The sequence below is a fragment of the Crotalus tigris genome, unplaced genomic scaffold (genome assembly GCF_016545835.1).
Source record: "Crotalus tigris isolate CLP2741 ecotype Arizona unplaced genomic scaffold, ASM1654583v1 scf7180000018103.2265978, whole genome shotgun sequence".
In the NCBI taxonomy this organism is placed as follows: domain Eukaryota; kingdom Metazoa; phylum Chordata; class Lepidosauria; order Squamata; family Viperidae; genus Crotalus; species Crotalus tigris.
In genome coordinates this window covers 1,555,403-1,575,723 of record NW_024096824.1, presented here as the reverse complement: position 1 = coordinate 1,575,723, position 20,321 = coordinate 1,555,403, and the positions used below count along the sequence as shown (strand labels likewise).

General features: G+C 38.9%; 1 protein-coding gene across 3 annotated transcripts in view; it reads right to left on the bottom strand.

Annotated features, from left to right (window-relative positions):
• EGFLAM (EGF like, fibronectin type III and laminin G domains) overlaps positions 1-20,321 on the bottom strand; it is a 116,249-nt gene that overhangs the window by 75,154 nt on the left and 20,774 nt on the right. For all 3 annotated transcript variants that reach the window (XM_039347928.1, XM_039347927.1, XM_039347929.1), the window contains exon 2: positions 648-757. In XM_039347928.1, the coding sequence (XP_039203862.1) occupies positions 648-757 (110 nt within the window). The remainder of the gene's footprint in view (positions 1-647; positions 758-20,321) is intronic.

Here is a 20,321-nt window from a genome sequence, read left to right as displayed (position 1 = left end):
TTTAGGGGTTGCCAGCAATCTCCAAAACTGAGTATATTTCCTTTTCTAGTACCAATACAGCAACTGTGAAACTAATACTTACCTTTCTCATATGCCCTTCTTTTAGAATATTTATGTAAACATTTATTCTATGACTTAAAATAATTAGTATGAATCGCAGGTGACAGCACTGAGTACCTTGTTAACTGGTTTTGTAAAGATATGTATTCTTAAAGAGGGAACACTTTGGGTGAGTGAACCAGTGAGCCCTGTGAACAGGTAGACTAGGAAGCAGAAGTTGATTTCGTAATTTATCACAAAATCCAGAGGAAAGTATTCATTTTCTTCACAACAAGGGAAGTACAGCCAGCTTCTTCTGGAAAGAAGAAAAGTAGTTCACCTCTCTTGAGCAAAATTCAACTTAGAACTTTAGATGTCTGATCTAAAGGAATCTAAGGCATGTACTACCAGGGGTGTCTATGGGATGGTTAAAAAGATGAAGAAGGTGACCAAAACCATTGGGATTTCAATTGCATGGTCAAAGCACCATCTTGACTTGTTGAGACACTCCCTCTCCTCCCAGTGGATGCTCCTGACTTTTCCCATCTGATTAAAAGTGCTTTTTAATTACCTACTTATGTCTGGCAAAAGTATCAACAGATACTTACAGTATACCCTGTGATGGTATCTGCATGCTGCTGAGGCATTCTCCATTGAATACTAAGTGCAGTGCAGTTCAAAGAATCCAGTGTTATGTCCACAGGAGGCCCCAACCTATCTGTTCCAAAAAATGACAAAGCATTAAGAAGTTGCAAAAAACAAAAACATCTTCAGTAATAGAAAGTGACTAGAGATGCACATATGGCTTTTGTTTTTTTCTATGAATAACTTCAAAGGGTCAAGCATTATAGTGTATTAAAACCACACTATGCTGTTCTATTTTCTTCTTTCTTTTATTTAAAAATAAAGGAATATCCCACCTGGATTGGAACTGCAATGTATAGGGAAGGAAGCTTAATTGCTCCTCCCCATATCCTCCTTACCCAAAGATGACCTAATTGCAACCTATACAACAGGGGGAAAATTGTGAGAACCAGTGAGAAGTGGGATAGGTGTTGATGATAGACAAATGTATGTGTTTAGGTGTCATGGGAAGAAGGTTATGATTTTGAAAAGATTCATGACCAGAGAGAGAAAGATTAAATCTTTCTTTTTCATGGATTATCATATTAACAAAATTAGAATTGCCATTCTTTTAAGAAAAAGCAATAAAAAACTGAAATATACTTTATTTATTGTATTTTTATGTCACCCAGTTCAATTGTTCAAACAACAAAAAGCACAAGAAATGCAGAATAAAAATTGGGCAACCTACTAAATCCCAGATGTCTGTTTAAACAAGACAGTTTTCACCAGCTTGTAGAAAGCTAGGAGGAAGGATACCAAACAATCTTCTGGGGGCATGGTCTATAAAGCATGGAGCCACCAACTTTGAGCTCATGTCCCCTGAATTCTTGAAGAGAAAAGTATCCCTCCCATGTCTCTATGAACAGAACAGAAAGATTCCTCCAGGAGAAGACAATACCCTAGGCCTAGGACCAATCTATGCAATGTCAAATCAGCACTTTGAATGGAGCCCAGAAATTTAATGACCACATTTGCAGTGACTGGAAAATAGATCTGATCATGTATATAACAAACTTATTTGACCATTAGTTGCAACTCTATTCCCCATTGAAGAAATCAGTGGGATCCAGTGGAAACTAAAAAATGGTCTGCTTTCTAAGAAGCAAATTCTTTGGTCGGGATTTATTCTCAAATTAGTCTTCCCTCTCCATTACAGTATAAGACCACAATGCAAAGCTAAGAGAAACAGGGTTCATTCTGTCAAAACGCTCTTTGGACTGATTTTTAAAGTTCCTCAAAAGGTACATTTATGAAGAAATGGGGAAGTGGCAGATGGGTAAGGAATGAGTACAACAATGTTCTACCACTTTATCATTCATCTGTCTCTGTATGTGCACAGAAATGAAATGAGTTATTCATCCTTGCCATGCCCCAAAGCATCAGTATGATAAGGACTATCCCGCCATCCTTGTTTAGGCCTTCTCAACATGTCTTATGAGAAAAACATAATTGTTCCAGGCCATTTCCCTGAAATGTTATCGATTCCACAGAGTTTCCAAGAATTTGCAGTTAGACAGGTCAGCTTCTTCAATAACTGTCAGTGACTGATTTTTTTTAATGCCCCCAATGTCTACTGACTTACTCCATGCAAAAAAACACCAGCACAAATGGCTTTTTAATTCAGAGACAGAACCTGTTATTTGTGAACAGTAACAGAGGTTTTAATTAACATAACTTTCACTAAAACTGCCTGGGTTCATTTATTGTACAAAGTTAAAATGCAGAGTATTTGGTTCTGGTTCAATATATTTTGTGAATCTAGCGAACTCTGGTTTATTCAGCAGAACATGGATGAGCAAGCCCTGGCTTAATGTAATCTATGCATTGCTATTTAGGCAACCATTGGAAGTGTCTTCCAGATTACAATAAAACATAAAGCCACGGTTAAAACCAAATATATTAAAAGCAACATTTAAAAAGCAACTATTAAAATCATTAACAACAGGAAAAGGACTGTTTTTCAAAAATCGTGTTTTCATAGTTAAGAAAGAGATGAATTCCTCAAGTCAATAGGGAGTACATTCCAGAGACCTGGGCCAGCTATCTAGAGGCTGAACTATGAGTGACCACAAGATGGGCTTGTAATAACAATAGGCAAATATCTACTGATGAACTCAGGGATGAGGGTAATTATACAGGTAGAAACATTCTCTCAAATACCCAGAGCATAAGCCTGTAAGACATTAAAAGTTAATAACTAGTCCTTTGCATTTCTCCCAAAATCAATTGGCAGCCAATAAACTGCAGTTAGCTTACTGCACATATAATATGATCAGTCTGAGTTTTTGCCAAACCCAACTTGTCTGATGTGTTTTGCTTCAACTGAATTTTTGGGATGATACAGAAAGTCCCATGCAATAGCCAAGTCTCAAGGTTACAAGTACAGGAACTACAGATTAAGACTAATATATATTTTCTTGGGAGGGACAAAGTTGGCTTATCAACTAAAAATAATACGGTCCTTCATCCAATCAGTTATCAATTGCAGACAGAGATATATTTTTTAAAATATATTTTATTGGTTTTTTAATTTTAACAAAGAGTACTTAAGACACACCGTGGTGTTTGGGTAAACAAACATCCCAAAATAAAAACATAACTAGCTCAACTTAATACATTCACTGTCATCTCTCTATTTCCCTCAAATAACATAGTAGATTAAATCTATTCCATTTCTAGCTTAAATTTCTATTACTACTAAACCTGTTTTAAAACTTTATCAATTTACCATTAGCATAATCAAATATTGTTTTACATCAGCAAATTATCACTTCACGTATCTCTTCCAAATATATTCAAACTCTTAATCTCTCTCGTCCCTCTTTTATCACCAATCTCCTTTCTTTCTTCTTCCAATAATAACTAACTTAGTTTTAAAAAAACAATGTTACACCTTAATTCATTTCAATTCATTACACAAACTTCAAATTCCATCCAATTAATTATCATAGCTTATCAAATCATATTATTATACACAAAAATCGCAGACAGAGATATTTTAGAGGAGCCATGCCATTGCTACAAAATCCTACAAAAAATAGATTTGGCTGTTTTCGGCATACTCCTAGCATTTAGATCCAGGATCTCCCAGAATTTCACACAGTTATTAAAATGCATTGGAGACAAGATGGATCCAAAGAGGATATCACATCATAGCTTCAAAAGAAACCAACTGAAATCTACCTGAGCTAAAGGAATGGACTACTGCAAAACAATGTCACCTATTCCCAAATTGCTAGTACTGGAAACCCTCTTGAGAGATAGAAACAAACAAAGACTGGAAAGTCTTCATCTTGCATTTTAAATAGTACCACTGCAATTCTATATATGACAACTATAGAGAGATAGCGCCTATGGAGGAGAAGCCAGTGTTATGGACTATAGTGAAAGGACAGATTCCCAGGAAGGAGGGAGCCCATTCCAGAAAGAGGGTCAAGACAAGAGGCAGCACAGCCAGAGGAAGATGATGGATAGGAGATGGGGAAGAGAATTAAGAGCAGTAACAGGTTAATCTGGCAAGATTCTGTCTATTGTGTGGCAGCAATTAAAGAACTAAACTGTGCCTGAATTGTTCTATGTCATTCTTGGCCTTAGCCTGACACATCTTTTTTAAAAAAACCCACTGATTTCCATTATGCTCAGAAACATGTATGTATGTATATATAATACCGAAACCTAATGCTGGATTACATATTGCTTTAACTATGACTTTTTTTAATAAACAGCAGTGGCTGTGATTACACATCACATAAATCATAGGATTTCAAAAGCAGTGGCTGGATTCATACAACATACTAAACCAAAACCAAACAAATATGCTGAAGGTTTAATACAAAGTGTGAAGCCATCTACAAGCTTTTTCATTTAAGGAGACCTTGAACCATACAACAGCCTGTTGAGGACATGAGCTATCCTAAGTACATTATCTCCCCTACAGGCTTCTCTCACCTACAATGAACTGAAAATTGTCTCTCTGACTTTTGTCTGTTTCTGGAGAACACAAGGGGAATGGGAGGCAGCTGGCAGGAAGCTATTCCTCCAACTGACAGACAAAGGTCAGAAGAAATACACAAACAGATGGGGCTTCCAACTGTGAGGCAGGGGGACTGAAGAAAAACTTGACTACAATGGCCCATGACCTGTTACACAATTTCACTACTGCTCCTGTCAAGGGAGCTACCAATATAATGTTTTGACATGTCTAGCAGTAAACATTTATCATAAACATTTCCCAACTTGATTCTTGCCTGCTAAAGTCCCGGCCAAGGAATACAGAAGTACTATATTCAATTAGCTAACATAAAATCCTTATTTTTTAAAAAAAATATACACCTACCAATCATCATTATCATCCTGGAGAAAAACTTATATTGATATTGACTTGATACATAAACAAAACATCGATCATGGACCATGAATTCAACATTTAACATTGTCTAGTTACTCTTGATAACTGCAATGATTCCAATTTCTTGAGACCTCAATAACACAATTGTTTTAGCTAGGGCCCTAAGAGCCACTGAGATCAAAGGATATATAGAGGAGCGCTCATCTGGGCTAGCTAAAACCTCAGTATATTCATGATTATTGTTACGATGGACTCTTGAATTTGAAAATCTTTTATACAGCTTTTTTCAGATTTGGGTTAATCCTTACCATCTCACAGGAATCCAATCAGCCAATTAATCCTATACACAGCCAATTAATCCTATACACAGACATCCAATCAGCCAATTAATTACACTTACAAGAGTAGCTTATCCAGATGGAGGTTGCCCTTCTGTTTGATTCAGTTGCCCAGTGGTAATTATTTAATTATTGCCATGGATGTTCACCTGTTATGTTATAATATTTCATCTTAGGGCACCTGTGTTGCTGAAGCTAATTTATCTTCTTGGTTAATTGCTAGCTAACCTTGCCAAGATCCTCAAAGAAATAATATGGAAAGGGGGAAAAAACCTGGGCAGTATCTGAAAGTTTTTTATACGCTTCAGTAGCACAGAATCAATGGAGCTTATCCTGTATTTTCCACCTAGGAGGAAGACTAAAGCTGTTCACATCACCTGTTCAAGGGACTGATTGCTACATTCAGTATTTTATACCTAGTTCACAGATAGTTTTGCTGATCAATATGTTTGTTTTTATCAACTATGACAAATTCATAGGCAAAAAAAACCCCGTTCTTTTTTAAAACAAATTAAGAAAACATTAAAACTACAAAAAGGATATATTTTCTTTATATAACCTTAGTGAAGTAGATTCAGAATACAAAATAACAGAGCTGGAAGAGACTTTGGAGGTCTAGTCCAACTCCCTGCTCAAGCAAGAGACCCTATACCATTTCGGACAAATGGCTATCCAATCTCTTCTTAAAAACCTCCTGGGATGGAGCATCCACAACTTCTTGATTATCATTCCACAGATTGTTCTCACTGGCAGGATATGTCTCCTTAATTCTAGGCTGGATCTCTCTTTGTTAAACTTCCATCCATTTTTTCTTGTCTTGCCCTCAGGTGCTTTGAAGAATAGGTTGACCCCCCCCCTCCTCTCTGTGACAGCCCCTCAATTATCGGACTATCATTTCATCTCTAGTCATTCTCTTGTGAAACTAGACATTTCCAGTTCCCCAATTGTTCATCACACCATTTAGCCTCCAGTCCCCTAATTATCTTTGTTGCTCTTCTTTGTTGCTCTTCTCAGTGATATCTGAGCAGGGGGTTGGACTAGATGACCTCCAAGGTCCCTTCCAACATCATCATCATTGTTGTTGTTGTTGTTATATATGAATGGAGAGATTCATAAACATAGAGATTCAATGACATCTCTCAGCAAATCCACCAATCCTGCAGAATGAAAGAAATATATGCTTGCTTGTCTCCTGCCATCATCACAGTAAACAGAAGAGTGCAAACAAATAAAAATGTTGCATTCATACTACATTTCCTCCTGAAATTAAGATGACATAGTATTTCTCAAATTTATACTTTAAATCCTGCATGGTAGACTGAGTAAAGCGATTGCAAGTCACTCAGGGAGCTTTGTCTCGACTCTAAATCTAATATGCGTACTACAAAATTATGTTATTCATTACCAGTGGAATCAGCTGCACAGTATTGGCCTACATGGACTGAATTTTGCATGGATAGGTGCTATTTAGGTAGCCTATTCAAGTGGAGACTGTGTGTGTGAACTTATTTCCCTCTTCAAATTAAGGAACACACATCTTCCCTCAAAGTGTTTTTTCCAGTATAAAATTAAAGGGTCCAGTTCTCCTCTGAATTCAGCATAAAGATTTCTCTAGAAAATCTTATTACAAAATTTGACCTTTGGGACTATCTCTAACATTTTTATTAGCTATTCCAGCACATTCTTGTTCCCTGGTATATCTGCAATTAAAGAATCAAGAGGAGAACTTACTATTAAATTGGAAGAGTTTCTATCATTTCTTCCCAGACAAAAAAAGATAAGTGAAAGATGTGTATTTTCTCTAAAGGAACTTAAACCAAAGTTATATAATATGTAATCGGGGTGCAATAACAATTTTCCAAGTAAACAGATTTGTGCATGCATTGATGTTTCTATATATTCACTTTTATTTTGTGCAAGCAAATGATGTTGCTGACCTTAGCTGTTGTGATGGAGGTTGAAAGCTATAAAAAAAGAGGGCTTTTCAGCCAATTCTGACAAAAAAGCCAGGTGAGAGGAAGTTATCTTAAAGGTCATTTCAGAAAATGTGAGACAAGCTTCCATCAAGTTTGCTCTTGTCATTTCCACAAATATTTGATCTGCAGCTAAGCACAAAATTTAACAGCATAAAATACTTGCCAGTATTGATCAGCAACAAGATGTTAGGAGGTTAGAAAAAAGCAAACAGGGAAATGTCATTCAGGATTTCCAAACAATTCATTTGATTGTTTTCTGCTATGGAAAAAATGGGACAGAGGTACTAATAGACATGAAAGTATTATTTGGGAGAAGGACAATGAAAATGCAATTGATTGGATTCAAACTTCACAAAATTGTATGCAAATGTTACCAAATCAATTCACACTGAGGGGAAAAAAAATATCCATATAAAACAGTGTGGGCAACCCCACAGCCCATAACGCCCTTCTGTACAATCCATTGTGTGAACTGCAACCCAATATGTACACACAAACACACAAACACACACACACACACACACATACACACATACACTGCAATATGCCAATCATCTGAATAACAAACTGTCATCATTGCTTTCAATAGTGAGGAATGAAGCACAACAACCCCATGAAAAAGCAGTGATTTGAAGCAGGATGGCTGCTATAGAAAATAAGTCTGTAGTGAATAAGGATATGAATGGTTCATGTGTAATAAAGTATACATAAATGCATATATCCCAGTTCCCCAGCATTGATCTGGCATGACTAAGAAACAGCACTGAGGGCCAAAACAACTGAACTGACCCTCTATACAGAAGCAATAAAAGATCCTTCATATAGAAAGATTTACACATTCCTTTGGTCTGCTAAAGAGGACAAAGATGCATCTTGCTTTTCCAGACAATGGTCTTCTATTCCCTAATAATCTGCCTAACTCTAGAGCAGCCTACTTCAGTGAGGGTCTCTCCAGATGTTTTGGAGAAAAATAAATGGATCATAGAATCAGACAAACCTTGACTTACAACCATTCATTTAGTGACTGTTCAAAGTTACCACAGCACTGAAAAAGGTAGCTTATAACCGTTTTTCACACTTATGACCACTGCAGCATCCCCATGGTCCCGTGATCAAAATTTGGGCATTTGGCAACTGGCATATAGTTGCACTGTCCCAGAGTCATGCCATCACCATTTGTAACCTTCCCAGCCAGCTTGCGACAAGCAAAGACAATGGGGGAAGCCAAATTGGCTTAACAACCATGCAATTCACTTAACTACTGCAGTGATTAACTTAACTGTGGCAAAAGGGTTGTAAAATGAGAAACAACTTATTTAACAACTGTTTTGCTTAGCAATGGAAATTTTGAGCTTAATTGGTAAGTCAAGGACTGCCTGTACTTAGATCCTCCAGACCAGTGGTGGCGAACCTATGGCACGCATGCCAGAGGCAGCACACAGAGCCTTCTCTGTGGGCACACACACTGTTGCCCCAGCAGAGTTCACCAGAATAGCAAGCACATGGTGTTTGGAAGCGACAGGGCAGGAAGTGAGCGAGCAAGCGGCGTTGGTCCCCCGGGGATGCCCCAGAAATGGTGAGGGACTGGCACCCGCCGCCCTGGCCCCGGCCATGCTCACCCAGTCTATGGTGACCACTGCAGCCATGCCCACCCAGTGGGCCACGCCCCCTGCCTCCATTGAGGGCACCACAATGCTAATGCAGCCCTGGCATTTTGCAATAAATAAGTGGGTTTTGGGTTGCAGTTTGGGTACTCGGTCTCTAAAAGGTTCGCCATCACTGCTCCAGACCAATCTATTGCACAGTGTGGCAAACCAAATTCAAATATCCTAGAAAGATGCTGTTGGGTTTCTGCTTGAATATTTCCAATATTTATTTATTAATCAAATGCTTAAGGCTACCCAACTCCCTAACAAACTCACAAGTTAACTTTTGTTAACTTTCAATGTTCAATGGAACGTGCTACATCCCACCAGCTGCTGCTTAAACTGTAAGTTTTGGGAGAATCCACCAGGAAAGTAGCAAGGCCCTGATTGGATCTCCATTATATTTATAGTGTATAGTGTAACGGCGCGCGAATTATATAATTGGATAACTAAAAATCACAAACAGTAGCAGTACATTCAGGGCAAGTGTGTCTGACATCCCCTGTATCTAAGATGTCCGGCTTAGTTCAGTGCAACACCTGCTTTGCAGCTGTTTTTCGCAGTACCCTTTTCAAACTTGGAAACTGTCCTATCTGTAAACAAATCACTAGCCTACAAGGACAGATCATTTACCTAGGGTCTGTAATCCGTGCTCTTCGGGCAGAAATTAGGTGTCCAGTTCAGCCCCTCTACTCTAGTAAGCCTCCCTGCTATCAGCCCCCTTTACCACAAAGATCCTGCAGGAAAAGGGCAGTGTGGACAACCGTGGGATCTGGCAGGGTGAGAGCTGTGAACCATAAACACAAAGCTTTCGCTGTGTCCCTGCACAACAGCTACAGTGCCCTTGCTGACCTTAATAGGGACATTAAGGAGACTGGTAAATGTATTTGTGAAGATAACTCAAATAAGCAGGGGATTGTGGTCCGAGATGAAGAACTAGATTTTGACAGGGAGAAGTGTGAATCAGGTATTGCACATCAGTCATGCAAGAATAGAAAGGCTCCCAAAAAGAGAAGCTACCTTCTGGTAGGTGATTCAATTATAAGGGATGTAAATTTAGGAAAGGACACAGAGGCTTTGAAAGAGGTCAGGTGTCTTCCAGGTGCTACTTCCAGTAGGGACAAGAAGCGTATTTCTAAAATAATCAAGAATGGCAGCAAGGACTGTGATGTGGAGGCTATTGTACATCTTGGCACTAATGATCTGTCCCAAAAAGATGTACTCTCTGTGCAGAATGATTTCCAGAGCTTGGGGAAGGAACTTAGCAGAATAGGCTGTAGGCTTACTTTCTCAGAGGTTTTACCAGTGTATAAGGAGCAAAACGGAAAAGGCCAGCGCATAGCACAATTCAATATGTGGCTAAAGGAGTGGTGTAAAGGGGAAGGCTTCGGATATATTAGTCACGATGTCAGTAGCTGGTCCAATCAAAAGATGTACAAAAGAGATGGTTTGCATCCATCAAAAAAAGGGACTGAGTTACTCGGCTATAAATTCACAGATTTTCTGGAGGGAAATTTAAACTAAACAGCGGGGACAGGGAGTTAATTGATACGGAACAACCCTGTCCCCGGCAATTTAAAAACTATAGGGCTATCAGTGCATGTAGCATAGATGTGTGTGTGGACAAGAATACCAACCTTGCTACCAATCAAAATGAAGCCTCTAATAGCGAGTGCCACATAAAGTGCACTAACCAAATAGGTGGTAAGACAATAGGGGAACTCAGGCACCACACAGGTTATGTAGAAAGGAAACACAGGGCCACCCACAAAGGACTCAAATGTTTATACACCAATGCACAGAGTATGAACAGCAAACAGGGTGAACTAGAAATTCAGGTTAACGAGGGCAGATACGATATTGTTGCCATTACGGAAACATGGTGGGATGAAACTCACACATGGAACACACAGCTAGAGGGATTTAAATTATTTAAAAGAAACAGACCAAATAAAAGAGGAGGTGGAGTTGCTCTCTATATAAGAAATAACTACATCTCCACAGAAATAGAGTACAACAATGATAAAAACTGTCTTGAATGCATTTGGGTCAATATAAAAGGGGGGGGGAATGACATTGCCATAGGTGTATACTACAGACCACCCAACCAAACAGAGGAAATAGATGAACTTTTTGCTAGTCAGCTAACTAAGGTATGTAGGAAGCACACCACAATAGTAATGGGGGACTTTAACTACCCTGACATCAACTGGGAGACAAACTCCGCACCAAGTGGAAGATCAAACAGGTTCCTGGCAAACCTAGCAGACAACTTTGTCTCCCAAAAAGTAGAGAAGGGAACTAGGGGATTAGCCATTTTGGATCTAATTCTCACTAACAGAGATGAAATGATAGACGGTGTTGAAGCCATAGGAACCCTGGGAGGAAGTGATCATGCAATATTAGAATTCAACATTATAGAAGCACAACCAATAGAACACAGTCAAACTAGAGTCTTGGACTTCAAGAGAGCTAATTTCAATAAACTTAGAGAGGGCTTGGGAAGGATTCCATGGATGAGAATCCTCAAGGGGAAAACAACTCAAGAAGCTTGGGAAATTTTGAAAAATGAGATAATAAAAGCACAGTCTAGCACAATACCAACAAAGAGGAAAAATAACAGCTCTCAAAAGAAACCAGCATGGCTGCATAAAGAACTCTCTGACAAATTGAAAGATAAAAAGGACAAGTACAGAAAGTGGAAAGAGGGGAACATAACTAAGTCAGAATATCAGCAAATAGCCCGAGCCTGCAAAGATGAAGTGAAGAAAGCCAAGGCTCAAAATGAACTAAGGCTTGCGACCAAAGTCAAAAATAACAAAAAAAGCTTCTTTCAACATGTAAAAAACAAGAAAAAAGTGAAGGAAATGATTGGTCCATTAGTGGGTGGAAGTGGCAAGAAGGTGACAAGCAACAGGGAGAAAGCAGAACTATTTAACTCATTTTTTGCATCTGTCTTTACACAAAGGGAAAAAACAGACCAACCTATCAAAAATAGTGCCATAAAAAACAAAACAGAAACACAAGTTAAGATAGGCAAGAAAATGGTTAGGGAGCACCTGTCCAGCCTAGATGAGTTCAAATCGCCAGGACCAGATGGATTACACCCCAGAGTTCTCAAGGAACTGGCAGATGTGATATCGGAGCCACTGAACTATATTTTTCAAAGATCCTGGAACACAGGGGAACTACCAGAGGACTGGAAAAGAGCTGATGTAGTTCCCATCCTCAAAAAAGGAAAAAAAATGGATCCAGGAAATTACAGACCTATCAGCCTGACCTCAATACCTGGGAAGATCCTGGAAAAGATAATCAAACAACGAATCAACGAACACCTAGAGGCAAACAAAGTCATTACTAAAAGCCAACATGGGTTTGTCAAAAATAGATCATGCCAGACAAATCTTATTGCATTCTTTGACCAAGTGACAAAATTAGTGGATCAGAGGAATGCTGTGGACATAATTTACTTGGACTTCAGTAAGGCATTTGATAAAGTAGATCACAACCTACTACTTGACAAGATAGAAAAATGTGGGGTAGACAGAACCACCACCAGATGGATCCGTAGCTGGCTGACCGGCCGTACTCAGCGAGTGGTCCTCAATGGAACTGCATCTATATGGAGGGAAGTGTGTAGTGGGGTGCCCCAGGGCTCTGTTCTGGGCCCAGTACTCTTCAACATCTTCATCAACGATTTGGATGAAGGGATAGATGGGGAACTCATCAAATTTGCAGATGACACCAAGCTGGCAGGAATAGCCAACACTCCAGAAGACAGGCTTCAGATACAGAAGGATCTGGACAGACTTGAACACTGGGCACTAACTAACAAAATGAAATTCAATGGTGAAAAAAGCAAGGTTCTACATTTAGGCAAGAAAAACCAAATGCACAAGTACAGCATAGGTGGCACCATGCTCAATAGTAGTAACTGTGAGAGGGACCTCGGAGTCCTAGTAGACAATCACTTAAATATGAGCCAGCAGTGTGCGGCAGCTGCCAAAAAGGCCAACACAGTACTAGGCTGCATTAACAGAGGGATAGAATCAAGATCACGCGAAGTATTAATACCACTCTTCAATGCCTTGGTAAGGCCACACTTGGAATACTGCATCCAGTTTTGGTCACCACGATGTAAAAAAGATGTTGAGACTCTAGAAAGAGTACAGAGAAGAGCAACAAAGATGATTAGGGGACTGGAGGCTAAAACATATAAGGAACGGTTGCTAGAATTGGGTATGTCTAGTTTAACGAAGAGAAGGACAAGGGGGGACATGATAGCAGTATTCCAATATCTCAGGGGCTGCCATAAAGAAGAGGGAATTAAGCTATTTTCCAAAGCACCTGAAGGCAGGACAAGAAGCAACGGGTGGAAACTAATCAAGGAGAGAAGCAACCTAGAACTAAGGAGAAACTTCCTGACAGTGAGAACAATTAATCAGTGGAACAGCCTGCCTCCAGAAGCAGTAAATGCTCCAACACTGGAAGTTTTTAAGAAGAGACTGGACAGCCATTTGTCCGAAATGGTGTAGGGTTTCCTGCCCGAGCAGGGGGTTGGACTAGATGACCTCCAAGGTCCCTTCCAACTTTACTATTATTATTATTATTATTCATTTTTTTAATGTCTTAATATTTTATATTGTTGTTTTTATGAAGTTGTAAGTTGCCCAGAGTCGCTCAACAGAGATGGCCAGCATATTAATTTAATAAATAAATAAAAATAAAAAAGGAGTTCAATACATTTCTGAGTGGATGGTTCCATTATTAATACGTTGATACTGTTTAGAGTGTTTGTTCTTTTAAATATTTCCTTAGAATCTACCTTCCTGTGATATAAAATCATTATATCGTTCCTTGAAAGAAAACAAGCTTTTAGTTTCTTTCAGGGATTTCAGAAGTTATAACTATCTTTATCTAGTCACCAGTCATAGTCAATGTTTCTGAAAGGATCTTATTGGGGAAGACTAAATTTAACCCAGGCTTTTTCTCTAAATTTGATTCAATATCAGAAACAGGTTTTAAAAGGAGCAACTGAAAAATTAAAATCTTCAACTTAAGGGTTTTTTTTTTTTTTTCAGTTAGAGCTATCTTGAAAACTCTGATTGCTCAATACCTAAAAGTGTAACTGCCTCATTGGAAGATCAAAGGATCCTATTCCCAGAAATAATTATAAAAATGCAATTTTTATTAATGACAGATTTTCAAATTATTCAATTAAGAAATATGGGGATCAACACACATGATTTACTTTTAAAAAATGCCTCATCTTAGATCCTAAAATTCAAGCAAGTTAGATTACCTAGGTTTCAAATGCATTCTTAAAAATAAAAGAAAAAGAAAGCATGGAAGTTTTCATTCTTAAATCTGAAGAAAAATCTGTTAATTCACGGGAAAGCCTTGGAAATATGAAAGAAGAGACAGCATGCAGGCAGACTTGTTGGCTGACGTATTTCGCTTATGCAACACTTGATATACCAAAAACAAAATACAGTATTCTTGCAAGTATGCATTGTAGTTCACAAACCATTATTAACCTTGACAACTTTAAGATGTGTGGACTTCAATTTCCAGAATTCAGCTGGCCAAAATACTAGCTGGAGAATTCTAGGAGTTGAAGTCCACACATCTTAAAGTTGTCAAGGTTGAGAAACACTGGTTTATAGAGTAGTATGCTTTCTGAATATAGCCTACCATGATTTATTAAACCATGATTGTGCTTAGTATCATACGTAGACCCAGCCACTGATTCCTCTAGGCTCTAAAGTGCTTTTCACATTTCTAAGCCCAAATGCTCATATGATATTCTCATAGAGAGATGGATGAAAGGAACAATCAGGTGAGACAAAGATGACAAAGAGAACAGAGGGATTAAAAAAGAAGAGAAAATGAGGGGGGAAGATGCTATTTTTATCTTATTTGTGAAGTCTATACTGTCTCAATCCAGTAAATCAATCTCCTTCCCCCACCAACCAAAGTATCTCAGAGCCAATTATTGCAGAGATGATGGTGACCAGCCAGGGTAAAATTGTTGACTTGAAAAGCTGATTGGATAATTTTATTCTTTGTGCAGCTAGAAAGTGTGCAACACAAAATAAGCAGCATATGCTTTAACCTTTCATACAATTTGAAATCCTTTAATTATACTGCTATCCTTGAAAAGGTTCTGTAGCAAAAGTCTTCAATGTTTGGGGAGAACAATCCAACCTCCATTTTAAAGCCAGAAAGTATCTCTATGTGACGGTTTCTGAGAACCTGAACACAATCACATCAAACATACAAATCAGAGTATCCTACTCAAATATCTGAATTCTAGGATTTTCCATTGCTGTATTTTCTGTTGCATTACTAAATTCCAAGAGTTTTCCCAATCACTATTTTGTGTTTATAAATGCATATTTATCCAACAATATTTCTGATAAGTTTTGGATAAAAAAGATAACTGGATGTTTTACTATTAGAGTCTTGCCTATCTGTTTTTGATGCATCATTGTTTTTATTGAATATGAAAAGAAGCCACTGAACATTCACTGTGTTTTTCTTGCCTAACTGTAGAACTTTACTTTTTTCACCAATGAATTTCATTTTGTTAGATAGTGCCCAACATTCAAGTCTGTCATGATCCTTCTGTATCTTAAGCCTATCTTCTGGAGTGTTGGCTGTTCCTGCCAGCTTGGTGTCATCTGCAAATTTGATGAGTTTCCCATCTATCCCCTCATCCAAATCTTTGATGAAGATGTTGAAGAGCACTGGGCCCAGAACAGAGCCCTGGAGTACCCCACTACACACTTCCCTCCATGTAGATGTGGTTCCATTGAGAATCACATGCTGAGTACGGCCGGTCAGCCAGCTATGAATCCATCTGGTGGGGATGCTGTCTAACCCACATTTTTTTATCTTATCAAGTAGTAGGTTGTGGTCTACTTTATCAAATGCCTTATTGAAGTCCAAGTAAATAATATCCACAGCATTCCTCTGGTCCACTAATTTTGTCACCTGGTCAAAGAATGCAATAAGATTTGTCTGGCATGATCTGTTTTTGACAAACCCATGTTGGCTTTTAGTAACAGCTTTGTTTGCCTCTAGATGTTTGCTGATTCGTTGCTTGATTATCTTTTCCAGAATCTTCCCAGGTATTGAATTCAGGCTGATAGGTCTGTTGTTTCCTGGATCCATTTTTTTCCCCCTTTTTTGAAGATCGGAACTACATCAGCTCTTTTCCAGTCCTTCAGTAGTTCCCTGGTGCTCCAGGATCTTTGAAAGTTATAGTTCAGTGGTTCTGAGATCACATCTGCCAATTCTTTGAGAACCTTGGGGTGTAATCCATCTGGTCCTGGTGATTTGAACTCATCTAGGGTGGACATATGGCACGCTCCATTTAATCCTCCAGGGAAAGATTGAAGGCAAAAGCTATCCAGGCAGAAGAAGAACATTGTGGCTTCAAAATCTAAGGGACTGATTTGGACAAAACTCAGCAGCACTTTTTCGTGCGGCTGCTGATAAAAACAGGATCACCAACATGATCGCCAACGTCCGATAATAGATATGGCACAAGAAGAAGAAGAAGGGTGGATAGGTGCTCACTTACCATTTTCTTGCCTATCTTAACTTGTGTTCCTAATCTGTTTTTTTATGGAACTGTTTTTAATAGGTTGGACTGGTTTTTTCCCTTTGTGTAAAGACGGATGCAAAAAACGAGTTAAATAGTTCTGCTTTCTCCTTGTTGCTTGTCACCTTTTTGCCACTTTTTCCCACTAACTTTTTTCTTGTTTTTTACATGTTTAAAGAAACTTTTTTTTTGTTTTTGACTTTTGTTGCAAGTCTTAGTTCATTTTGAGCCTTAGCTTTCCTTATTCTTGTTGCTGTTGTTAATTGCGAAGTCATGTCCGATCCATCACGACCCCATGGACAACGTTCCTCCAGGTCTTCCTGTCCTCTACCATCTTCTGGAGTCCATTTAAGTTCACACCTACTGTTTCAGTGACTCCATCCAGCCATCTCATTCTCTGTCGTCCCCTTCTTCTATTGCCCTCAATCTTTTCCAGCATTAGGCCCTTCTCCAGTGAGTCCTTCCTTCTCATTAGGTGGCCAAAGTATTTGAGTTTCAACTTCAGGATCTGGCCTTCTAAAGAACAGTTGGGGTTGATCTCTTCTAGGATTGACCGGTTTGAACACCTTGCAGTCCAAGGGACTTGCAGGAGTCTTTTCCAGCACCATAGTTCAAAGGCCTCAATTCTTTGTCGCTCAGCCTTTCTTATGGTCCAACTTTCACATCCATACATTACAACTGGGAAAACCATGGCCTGGACTACATGCACTTTTGTTGGCAGGGTGATGTCTCTGCTTTTTATTATGCTGATTAGATTTGCCATAGCTATCCTCTCCAGGAGCAAGCGTCTTTTAATTTCTTGGCTGCAGTACCCATCTGAGGTGATCTTGGAGCCCAGGAAAATAAAATCTGTCACTACCTCCATTTCTTCTCCATCTATTTGCCAGGAATTGAGAGGGCCGGATTCCATGATCTTGGTTTTCTTAATGTTGAATTTCAAGCCAACTTTTGCACTCTCCTTCTTCACCTGCATCAAGAGGCTCTTTAGTTCCTTTTCACTTTCTGCCATTAGAGTGGTATCATCTGCATATCTTAGGTTGTTGATATTTCTCCCGGCAATCTTAATTCCAACTTTTGATTCATCCAGCCTTGCCTTTTTCTCATGATGTGCTCTGCATATAAGTTAAATAGGCAGGGTGACAGTATACAGCCTTGCCAGACTCCTTTCCCAATTTTGGACCACTCAGTGGTTCCTTGCTACCTTAGTTATGTGCCCCACTTTTTATACTTGTCCTTTTTGTCTTTCAATTTATCAGAGAGCTCTTTATGCAGCCATGCCGGTTTCTTTTGAGAGCTGTTATTTTTCTTCTTCATTGGTATTGTGCTAGACTGGGCTTTTATAATCTCACTTTTCAAAATTTTCCAAGCTTCTTGAGTTGTTTTCCCCTTAAGGATTCTCATCCATACTTTCTCTAAGTTTATTGAAATTAGCTCTCTCAAAGTCTAAGGCTTTAGTTTGTCAGGGTGCTATTGCTTGTGCTTGCATAATGTTGAATTCCAATATTGCATGTTCACTCCCACCTAAGGTTCCTATGGCTTCAATGCCTTCTATCATTTCATCTCTGTTAGTGAGAATTAGGTCCAATATGACTGATACCCTAGTTCCCTTCTCTACTTTTTGGCAGACAAAGTTGTCTGCTAGGTTTGTCAGGAATCTGTTTGATCTTCCACTTTCTGCAGAGTTTGTCTCCTAGTTGATGTCAGGGTAATTAAAGTCCTTCATTACTATTGTAATGTGCTTTCTACATACCTTAGTTAGCTGACTAGCAAAAAAATTCATCTATTTCCTCTGTTGGGTTGGGTGGCCTATAGTATACACCTATGGCAATGTCATTTTTTCCCCTTTTATATTGACCAAATGCATTCAAGACAGTTTTCAACATTGTTGTGTTCTATTTCTATAGAGATGTAGTTATTTCTTATATAAAGAGCAACTCCATCTCCTCTTTTATTTTATCTGTTTCTTTTAAATAATTTAAATCCCTCTATCTGTGTATTTCATTCGTGGGTTTCATCCCACCAAGTTTCTGTAATGGCAACAATATCATATCTGCCCTGATAACTAAAATTATTAGATAATGAACTGGATAAAATTAAAGACTTGGGCCATTTTTTTTTCTTTTCTTCCTTTTACAGTAGAAATGTTCAAACCCCTACTTACGAAGCAATTTTACCTAGCCAAAGCAGCCTGAGTAAACTCTAATTAAGTCATCATAAAAGAATGTTGTCTATGGATTTACTGTGGGGGAAAAAACTCTACCTTTTAAACTGTTGAAAAACATGAGAGAGCTACATTATGAATGTGACATTTAGTATAAAAAGCTACAGCTCCACCACAGCAAAGCCCACTTTGCCAGAAATAAAGAATTTATTACAAAACTTTCCAGGAGGGAGTGTATTGTGAAAATTAAGCATCCTTATGACTTCCAATATGCCATCTAAAGTTCAGAATATGTTCTAATAATTTAGACATTGGCTCTCCTAATGTGCTGTCCCACTCACATATACACACATAACAATGGCTTAGTCGGTTCATTAATATTTGCCAGCAATTCCTTTCACCAAAACTCCCAAATTGCCCAATTAAGTCCAGCAAAAGCAGACCAATGTTAGTCTACAGAGCAATGGCCAATGAGTGCACTAGGCAAATAAGATAAATCCACAACCCAAAAGGATTTATGAGGCATGATCCAAAGTCAAGGCACAGTGTCAATACAAAGCAAGGCAGGAAGCAAAACAACCAAGAAACATGCAGCTAGGAAAATGAACACGTTCCCAGCATCATCTCAGTCTGACTGCTGTGCTAAATAGCCAGCTTCTGATGTAGTCTATCAAAACAGACAAGGCTGCATCCCCCGAGTAGTTGGGCTGACTTTGCTGCTCTTACCTTTTCTTTCCCCTACATGTTCTCAGATCAGGTGCAGGCTGTTCCTCATCACAGATTGACTAGCTACAGCTGTGTGCTTTCCTCATCTAAACCTCAGGGCTGTCCTGCTGCGGCTGTGCTTCAGCCAAATTACTCTCAGCTAGTTGCTTGTCTACTTTCTCTCCCATCAACCACTCCCTCTCACTTGGACTTGCAGCCCCTGCCTCAGAGCCATTGAACAACCCCCCTACTGATGTACCTGGACTGGTTCATCCTCCTCTGAACTGATATCCAAAGAGACATTTGGGTAAGCTTCTGGGTGAGTCATCACATCTAGTTCAGGACTGAATCCACTGACATTACATACTTGTTTAGGACTTTCTTTTCCTCTTCAGCCTCTTCTAGAGCAGGAATAGGCAGCCTTGTATCCTCTAGATATTCTCAACTACAGCCCCAATAAGCCCCAACTATTGGTCATGGGAACTATGATTTTAGGATGCTGTACTCTGAAAGATCTGAGAGTCTAATAAACCTGTGGCATGCTTTAATGTGGTTTTCCATACTAAATCATAGCACAATCACTGTCAGGCCAAGGATTATATCCCAAAGGCTGGAAAGGGTATATGGTGAAATTAAACAGACAAATAGGGCAAGGGAAAATGAAGAAGGGGAAGCTATAGAGTCAGGTAATGCACAAGAATCTGCAAACAGAACATGGAGTACAACAAGCATGCAATTATGTCATTTTGACATAATCATGGTTAGCTACAGATATTGCTGAGTTGCTGAGAGAAACAAAACTTGGAACAATAGTAATAGAGCCAGGCAAACCCCCATTGGCTTCCTGGATCATCTATTCCAGCTGTAGGTCA